The 9,765-nt window shown below is 39.6% G+C and overlaps 2 protein-coding genes across 3 annotated transcripts; one reads left to right on the top strand and one right to left on the bottom strand.

Annotated features, from left to right (window-relative positions):
* Positions 1–1,859: 1,859 nt before the first annotated feature.
* On the top strand, positions 1,860–5,181 carry LOC113032489 (potassium channel subfamily K member 5-like). The gene is made up of 5 exons (XM_026185431.1): positions 1,860–2,108; positions 2,633–2,744; positions 3,965–4,131; positions 4,218–4,386; positions 4,465–5,181. The coding sequence occupies exons 1-5, from the start codon at positions 1,926–1,928 to the stop codon at positions 5,166–5,168; spliced, it is 1,335 nt and encodes a 444-aa protein (XP_026041216.1). The 5' UTR covers positions 1,860–1,925; the 3' UTR covers positions 5,169–5,181.
* Positions 5,182–5,318: 137 nt separating this feature from the next.
* On the bottom strand, positions 5,319–9,616 carry LOC113032490 (serum paraoxonase/arylesterase 2-like). Of its 2 annotated transcripts, none has more exons than XM_026185432.1 (9): positions 9,467–9,616; positions 9,165–9,232; positions 8,892–8,947; positions 8,628–8,793; positions 7,080–7,203; positions 6,631–6,831; positions 6,306–6,387; positions 5,629–5,757; positions 5,319–5,552 (listed from the first exon to the last, which is right to left on the bottom strand). In XM_026185432.1, exons 1-9 carry the CDS (start codon positions 9,547–9,549, stop codon positions 5,391–5,393), a joined length of 1,071 nt encoding a protein of 356 aa, XP_026041217.1. In that variant the 5' UTR covers positions 9,550–9,616; the 3' UTR covers positions 5,319–5,390. The 2 variants fall into 2 exon arrangements, with proteins under 2 accessions (XP_026041217.1, XP_026041218.1); XM_026185433.1 differs by lacking the exon at positions 9,467–9,616 and adding an exon at positions 9,321–9,394.
* Positions 9,617–9,765: the final 149 nt, after the last annotated feature.

Below are 9,765 nucleotides of genomic sequence, written 5' to 3'. Positions count from 1 at the left end.
TTTTGTTTGAGCCTGTCTTTACAGATGAGTGTAAGCGGCACTGCTGAGGGGACTGACTCGGGGCTGCTCTGCCAACTATATGACAACTTTAGGGCCTGAGTACCTGAACAGCTTCTTCTAGTAAACTGTTGGAAACTTTCAATGTGATATCATAAGTCACTAGAGCTATTTGTGTCTGTGTGTGTTTTGTTTTTATTTTACAGCTGACTCCACACAGAGGCGCTGTTGTGCATGCATGTGTGAAAGTGCAGGTAATGGTGGTATTTACAGTCACCAAGGAACTTTTATATTTACTGAGACGTGTTTCTGTATATGTATCAGGAGTTAATAAAAGTCGTGTTACTGCATGATTTGTCCCTCTGATCTCATGTGTTATCGAGTGTCCTCTAAAAAATACACAAATAAATAAATAAATGGCTCCCTCTTGTCACGGCCTGTCATGGGTTTGCATTGGTCCCCTAGAGTAAGTGAATGCACAGAGTACTAAATCAGCCCTCACAAATAGACAGCGCCCTTTGATGACCTGGGATGTCTTCTTTAAAATGCAGAGTGAAATCCCAAAAGGTGCAATAGACCTCAATCTAACAGCTGATGCAGCTGGAGCATCTGTCGCCGCGTTACCTAAAGCCCAGAGGTCTATGCTGGCTCTGTCCCAGCAGGATATTATAACATACCCGGCCTTATAGATTTACTCCAGTGATGTGGAGTGGAACATTCACTTCAAACGACTTTAAACATTAAAAAAGAAGCTTGAATTGAGATTCGATTTTTGTAATCTATAAATTTAAGGAAACTTGAAATTCTATTTAGTTTTCAAATGCAAATATTTCAACCCTTATTATCACACAAAGCAGCCAGGATCCGCCCAGTGTGGAAACATTTAACTCCTGCACAAGATAAGAGCGACCGTTTCCCTAAACACACTGTGGAACGGCGTTAATGAAGTCACGTTGCCCCCTGCTGAACGTTTTCATTAAAGCGGAAGTGGTTAGATAATATAATTTTGTTTTAGTTCTCCACTTTAGCTATTAGGCCTACTTATCCCACAAAAAGGTTATGATTTTGGTAATATTTGCGCGCGTGTCGTTCAATCTGTCAACACCATAGCTCGATATGTTTTGAATTAATTCTGATTTAAAAAAATGAAAGAAAAACCTTGTAGTGATAAAGAGGGAGGTCAGTTTAACAATCTATTAAAATTTGACGTACACTCAGCAAGGTCTACAAGATCAACTTAAAGATCTATTGGTCAAAAAATAAAGAGAAAGCAACAAAAATAAACATATTTTTTAAGAAAGCCTAACAGCTTAGAAGCTATGATTCTTATAAAAGTGGTGTGTGTGTTATCATTATACAGAACGTAACCTATAATATCACATTAAGTGCAATAATCCTTTCTGTCATCGTTGTATTTTTACTCAGTTGCATATAGTATTTGTATTTGTATTTGTATTCTATTTTTATCTTATTGTATATTTATTTTATTTTATTCTACTGTATATAGTATTTTATTTTATTCTATTCTGTACAGCTGTGTACTGTATTTATTCTTATTGTATTCTAATTTTTGCCTCATAACTTTTGCACTGTCCACTTCCTGCTGTGACAAAACAAATTTCCCAAGTGTGGGACTAATAAAGGTTATCTTATCTTATCTTATCTTATTAACTGATTATGACCAATTTTGGGTTTTTTAAGTTGTTGTTTTGTTTTGTTTTTTTAAGACTTTCTATACTTGATCTAATTAGAAGACACATACATATATTTTTACATGTATATGTTTTGTTTTTTATTTGTTCTGAGTTTAATTCCATCCCAGCTGTGAACCCATTATGTTAACCAGGAAGAGGCCAGGTAGGATTAGGACAGCCCTCTGCGGGAATGTGACTTAGTCAGCGTGCTCGGACTGAAGTTATGACTTTAATATGGCTGATAAAGGTCCGCTTTTAACTTCGTGTATAATTTTTTATCTGTCGATTGGAGGCGCGATATTCCAAATTTTTGAAGAAGGAAACTGGAAATCAGCCAGAGACCTCTATGTTAAAGAAAAGGAAGACATTCTGAAGAAATTTCACTTGACTAAAGAGAATCTGACTGAGATACTGAAGGTATGATGAACCCATCTCTATGTAAAGGTAACAAGTCGAGCTTTTGTTTACAGAGGCTTCATTTCGTTACATACTGTATTGCTTATCTTACATTCCAGCGTGGACATTAGAAAGGAAAGGAAAATGTCATTGCCTCCACATGTCCGGATGTATCAAACCGGTTTTACGTGATTTTGAACAGAAATGCAAACGTGTAAAGAGTAACTATCAAGCTAAACATTCTCAGAGGGAGCGGGGGAAGTGAAAATCCTCTTATTTAACAGCACAGAAAAGTTGTGAAACTTCAAACAAAACACTGATGTGTGCGCTGGGTGTGGAGCAGCCATGCAACATCAAGGACAGAACAAAAACATAAAGGCTGGCACAACGCGTGCCCGTCGGTAGCCTGAGCCTTTAGTTAAGACTTTGAGGAGTTGTAAATATTTCCAGTTATTCGGTTACAAATAAATAAGTAAAGTAGTAGCAGAAGTATTAGATTTATGTTTTTTTTTCTGGGACTGATTGATTGTGTTAACTTTCTAAAGGTAGTATCAGAGGCTGCCGGGCAAGGCGTGGCGATCTCCGGGGACAAGGATCGCAGTCCGTGGGACTGGGGGAGTTCTGCCATCTTCGCTGCCTCCATTGTCACCACTATAGGTATGAAAGACTCAGAAGTTGACACACTTCATGTTCATGTTGTAATAGCATCCACTTCTTCTTCTTCTTCTTCTTCTTCTTCTGGTTGCTGCCATTTCTTTGGCAATAGGGTTGACTCAGGAACGCCCAATCGACTTGCTTTAACAACATGTCTGGCCCTGCCACAGGCAGGCGATGTGTCCAGGGTGTACCCCGCCTCTCATATTCGAAGCTGGATAGGCTGGGATAATATTCATGTAACACGATGCCTCTTCACTAAAAGCTGCATTTCTCTGGGCCTAATTGTGATTGTTTGTTTATAAGACACATTATAAGCTTCACAACAGTTACTACAGGGATGAAGCTATGGGTACTCTGATGCTGTGACTGTTTCAGAACAGGAAATGCTTTGTCTCAAAAGTTGGGAAATTATCGTGATTTGGATCTGAAATGTTTGTGCACTGGAGTTTTCCTGCAAAATGTCCAATAAAGAACGTTATAAAGAGAAACCAGAGCATAACTGAGACGGTAAATCCTAATCCTCATTGTTTTTTAGTTCAAGAGTCTTCTAGGACTTTGTTTTCCATATATAAAGCAGCAGAGAGACAGACACCCTCCCTACTTTTCCTACACTTAGATTACACTTTATCAAAAAGGAAAGTTTTTTTTTTTTCTTTTAAGCTTATCATAAGGCTGGATCAGGTGACCATGAATACTCCCTTAGCTATGCAGCAACAGGGCTTGGCTGCTTGGGGCATCCCATGATACACTGAGGGTATTTTTTTCTTCATTCACTTTTCTTTTAACTCACTGTGTGTTTATACACCACCCTGGATTTAATCATTAGCTTTTATTGATCTGTGCTTCTCTTCCAAAGTGTTTCTTTTGTCCTGTTTTCCTCCCTTCACCCCCAACCGGTCACAGCAGTTGGCTGCTCCTCCCTGAACCTGGTTCTGCTGAAGGCTCTTCCTGTTAAAAGGGAGTGTTTCCTTTCCGCTGTTGCCAAGTGCTTGCTCATGAGGGTTGCATGATTGTTGGGTTTATGGTTGTTTTTCTGTGTTAGCCCTGCAACAGACTGGCAGTGTGTCCTGGGTGTACCCTGCCTCTCGCCCTGTGGTAGCTGGGATGGGCTTCAGCCCTCCCCGTGACCCTGATAGAACAAACAGAAGAGGAAAATCTTCCTAAAATACTTATCACATCATGGACTGGTGTGATTGAATATTTTCTCACTGTATCTACAGGTTATGGTAATATTGCCCCCAGGACAAAAGGTGGACGTATTTTCTGCATCCTTTATGGTCTGTGTGGGATCCCTCTGTGTCTGGTATGGATAAGTGAGCTGGGTTCATTCTTTGGAGACCGGGCCAAGCGTCTGTCTGGGGTGATGATAGACAAAGGCATATCAGTGGTAAGGTCTGACTAACAATTAGTGTTTATCTGAAATTATGAAGTTTCAGTGTCAAATAATTTTTTTTTTTTCCTCTGTTTTGTCAGAAAAAAGTCCAGTATACCTGTATAGCCTTGTTCCTTCTATGGGGGCTGTTGGTGCATCTGGTGATTCCGCCGTTTGTTTTCATGTCCATGGAACAATGGACCTACTTAGAAGGTTTCTACTTCTCTTTCATCACACTCACAACAGTTGGCTTTGGAGATTATGTGGCAGGTAGGTTTTTACATTTGGCACAATTTGAATTTCTGAATTGAGGATATCCAAGTAATTTTAGCCCATAACTCATTTTAGGCGTAAATCCAGACATAAACTACCCCCGCCTCTACATAGTAGGTAAAGAATTATGGATTTGCATGGGCCTAGCTTGGCTGTCCCTGTTCTTCAGCTGGAATGTCCACATGGTAGTTGACGCTTCCAAAGTACTAAAGAAAAAATGGCAAAAACGCAGGCACAGAAACTTCTATCATGAGGAGCTAGTGTCTTTAGAGGACAAGCCACATGGAAATGTAAAGCCCAACGTTGTTGACATCTTTGGCTTCTTATCTGAAAAGGAGGAAGACTACAATACTGTCATAAAAGAGATTGGAATGAGAAGACACAAACCAGCGCCAGCAGACAAAATGAATCGCTCAAAGAGCTGCAGTGACCTCCACGGCACCTCTATCCACAACTTGGAGCACTCTCCAAGGCGCAGACGTATGATCAGTATCAGCGAAGTATTCCTCAATGCAAAGGCCGAGGGGGACAATGACACAAAAGACGAGATGCTCCCGTTATTGCAAGAAAGCATGGGGGACCCTGAAGTGCGTGTGGAAACTGACGAGAAACAAAAGGACAGCTGTGCTGCTGATTCAGAAGATTGTGATATTGCCCTCAGTGGACCTGCCAAAATAGAAGAGGAAACTGTAGAGCATCCTGATGGGGGGGAGACTAGGTTTAGGATTTCCAAGGTGGCTGAAGAAGAATTGCTGTTGGAAAACGATGAGAAAGGGTAAAAGAATTGTCCAAAGGCGTATGCTGCTTTAATGTACCGAGAGAACAAAATGTGGAAATGACACTGCATATGGCATCTACAGGAACAAAAGCTGACAGTCGAATGGTTTCCTGTCTTACAAGGTCACTATTTTTTTATAAATGGCAAAAAACATGTTTAATTTTTTTTATTTTTTCATCCCTTTACAACATTTGTATTCATTAAGCAACAGTGATCAACGGCATTATTTTAGAAGACAGTATAAGGCTTTGTGGAAAACAGAGCCAATAAGCAACTTTCCCTCATAAGGAGCTGCTACACTGGAGCCCATAAGGACATGGCCATCATCCGCGTACTCCATGCTCACCACTGGCTGCTTTGAGTGAATATTCTTGATCCGGAGCACCTGAAGGACACATTCATAAAATGAATAGGTAAAAATCTAGCTGCAATGTTTTTATTTTATTTTTAAACAAACTAACCTCAGAGCCAGGTGGATCTTCAGGATCATAGCTTGACAACTTCATGGCATTTGGGTGACAACCCAGCCATACGTCACCTGTCTTGTGGTCCACCTCGATGTTGTCACAAAGTGATCCAACAGCTACAGACTGAAAGCATCACATGTTGTTTACATGCTGTAAATGAAACCTGATTATTCTGTCCTTGTGTATGACGTTAAAGCAACAATCCAACCTTTTTTTTTTTTCTTCTTGCAACAGAACTTCTTTCTTATTCAGCAGAATTAAAACGATTAGTGCTATTTTTATGTCTACATGTTAAATATGAAGCTACAGTATTATGAAAAATGTACAGGCAGCTGTCACTGATACCCCTCAGCCTACTAGCAGATGTACCTATGGTATACATTTTTAAAATTCTAGGCTACAGGAAAGTTAATCTTTGACCTCGAGGTCATTGAGATTTAAACTCGTTTTTACTAGATTCACCTAAGGTATCGTACGTCACCTCATTCTCCACTTGGGCATCCACTCTGCCCACAGGACGGGGTGATGACAATACCCCCTCAACCTCTCACGGCTGAGGGGTAAAAACTGCAACACTAGGCTGGGCTTAGCTTCACATTTAGCACGCAGATATGAGAGTTTTGGGTTGTTGTTTTTGTTTTTTGTGACTTTAGAATACACAACACTATTACCTTGATGTACCTCAATTGTTCCCCTTCTTGCCTTTCAAAAACATCTATGTCATGATCCATAATATCCGAAACGTATATGTACCTGTGTTTAAAAAATAAAATAAAATAAAAATCATGTTACAATAACAAACTGTAAATCTCATCCCACTCCTTTTCAAGAATCTAAATTGTGTTTTATATAGAGATGTGGATGACAATTCGATGTCTTCACTTAATTTACAATGTATTCTGTTATTTCTGTTGTATTTCTGTCTGAAATAAAACAGACATTTAACTCAATCAACACATACATGATCAGTGATTGGTGTAACGAACTGAGATTAACCTTTTGTCAGGAGATATGTTTATGCCGTTTGGGGACCGCAGACCATCGGCCACCACCCTCACTTCGTGTGGACTGTAGAACACCACGTCACACCAGGTTAAGTCCAAAAAGACAGTAATAAGCAGAAGTGCATCACTGTGAAAGTAGCGGTCATTTGTGGCGTAGAAGCTCTCCACTCCGACTGCAACAATGTCATTCACACTGAAAAACATGGGGAACAACAAGCACACAAAGCGTTTTATAAAACGTGCCTCAGTCACACAAGCACTTTTTTCCCTATGCTTTTTATCTAACATTTGCATACATTCATGCTCTGATGGATGCATCGGAGAGCAGCTTGGGGTTAGTATCATGCCCAAGGACATTTGGCACACAGGCTTTACATGATGGGATGAGCCACAGCCACCCCAATAAATAAGGCATTAAAAGGTTTCTCATACAGTTCATACCTGTGGAGTAAGGGGTGGGTGATGGTTTTTATGTGCACGAGTGTGTCTTCCTCAACATAACGAAAGATCTCTACTTGGCTGTTGTGATGAGGGTGATTGACCACAAACAGGTACACAGAGTCATCTGCAGAGAAGAAGAAAAGTCTTGTCAACCCTGCTGTGTGGAGGAAACGTAGGTGTCCCTTAGTGTTTCAGTCATGTTTGTGCTCAGGGAAATAACAACTAAAATAGCTTATTTGAAAAAAAAGAAAAAGAAAAGGCAGACACGCACATACACCAATTTAGGCTGCAGACTCATAGTAAATTGTCACCTTCTTTCCTTCCCTAAAGCAGTAAGGAGCAATTTACTTTTTTTATAGCCTGACCCAACAGGATCTTATGCTTAAGTAAGGGGACAAACTAAATGCAGACAAAATATCAAAGCCTCACAAAACTCCCTTTTACTACACAGATGTTTTTGGCACATATAGGAAAATCTCAGATATGTGTCAAAGACACTGTAATGTAACCGTCTCCTCTTATTCGTTTATCCAAAACCTGTTATCAAGTAAAATGAATAAAGGCAACAAAAATACTGATCATATTTGCATCATTACATTAATTAAAATTATTAATAATATAGCTGTAAACATAAGGCCCCAAATTTCTTTATGCATTTCACTGTCACTGGGCTTTAACCTTTGGCATCTCACACTGTTGATACAAAGTATTCTGCTCATTTTAGACAATATTCCAGAAAAGACTGGTCCACACAATAGGATGTTTCATAAAGCAGATGGATATGCAACACATAATCACTAGCCAGATGAATCCAAAATTTATACTAGACACTATGGTGAACATCACCAAGCTAATACCAGTGAAAGATATTAGCAGTATCATGCTATAGGGGGTGTTGTTCAGAAGCAAGGGGCAAGTCCTTGAAGAAAACTTGGATGAAGGTACAAAAGTCTTAAGCCTATGGCCATGGAGAACCTTCAGCATGAAGAACCAAAGACTACAGCCAAGACAATACTAGAGGAGCTTCAGACGTGTTCCTGAACAAGTCTGGGAAGATCCATTTGGAAAATTAGATACATTTCCAAAACCTACATGTGCAAAGCTTGTAGAGACTTAACCAAGATTACTTTAGTTCATTTATAAGTCACAGTAACAGTGTAAGGTATACTGCCCTAAATGTACTATGACAGAATGCACAGTCACCACTCAAAGACCCATTCATGTCATTTAGTCCAGAATTACTGGCATACCAAAAAATAACCCCCCCAAAAAAAAGACGACAAACAACATGGCTCACAGACTTTCCAGAGAAACAACAATATTACACAAAATTAGCTGCAGTTAAAAGCTGTGTTACATTGTATATCTGCCTTATGTAAATACAAGTACTGTGTGTAGCACGTGGGTGTGCAAAAAAACAAAAACAAAACATCAGCCCTTCTAACTTTACAAACCTATGCATGCGTGCATAAGGGTACAATGAAAAAAAAACAACCCGAATACATTTCTGTTACTTAAAATAATAACAAATTTGATGCCATTATTCACCTGCTTCATCAGTGTATGCACTAATGCCATGTGGGTTGAACGAGCTGAGGTCCAGTTCTCCGCTGATTTGCAGCTCCACTGGCGTGGGTTTCGGGTGCAGGAGATCCAAAACATACATTTTCCCTGGTTCATCAGAAAACGAATGTAATCCAGGAAACTTCAACCCCTGAGCCGTAAACACTACATGTTAGAAACTTTTCTAAATGTGGGGCTTTGCTCAAGAGGTCATCACACAAACAATTGCCCATGAAATTAATAACATACCGTACTCATGAAGGCCAGTCCATCTTTCAGTATGGTGATATCCTCTGCCCCATATTCTGTACAAACAAACAAATCAATAAATATTTTTCCCCTTCTCAGTTCTTACAGAGAGCACAGTCTTATGTCATGCCTTGGTGACGCATGCTCTACAGACAGTTGTGTGAACTTCAGACCCTTCAGCTAATGCCACATGTTAAACGCAGTTTAAAAGGTGATTTTTCACGATGCAAACCCCAGAACGAAGATACGAGCATGAATACAAAGATTACATACCAATATTCTGCAAATAATGACAGCTGAGGTGTTTCACTGGAATCTCTCTGGAAGCAAGCATGATTTCCCTGCGGAAGAAGTTTACAGAGCCATTACAAAGAAGCAGTACAAATCAGTATTACAGTTTGAAAGTCTGCTCGAGAAGCCCAAGGATACATTTGTTAAGTCTTTCCATGAAAACAGTGGCCACACTTCAACGTGCTTTAGCAAACAACAGCTGTGAACATTTACAATCTGTGCTGCCAATCCCCAAATTTAATGCGACATATGACGTCAGATTTTCTTGTCGGAACAGAACTTACTTCAGTTTAAGGAACCTGTGTCCACTGAAAACTGCAAAGGCAGCAACAGCAACAGCAAGTAGTACTTTCTTCATGGCAGCCATGTTTATAAGTGTCAGGGGTTACCTATGGAAGTGCCATGATTTTCAATGTGCATTAACACAACTGCCCCAAAGATGGAGACAGAGTGCTAAAATTAGTTTGATCTGTTAAAATTAGAAACAGCTGCTAAGACTTAAAAAAAAAAAGAAAAAAAGAAAAGAAAACATGTTGTTGTTGCTTGTAACAAGTCAAGGTAGCATTAATTTTAGGATATTTAT

This window comes from Astatotilapia calliptera, chromosome 11, assembly GCF_900246225.1.
Source record: "Astatotilapia calliptera chromosome 11, fAstCal1.2, whole genome shotgun sequence".
NCBI lineage: Eukaryota > Metazoa > Chordata > Actinopteri > Cichliformes > Cichlidae > Astatotilapia > Astatotilapia calliptera.
This window is presented reverse-complemented; position numbering and strand designations above follow the sequence as displayed.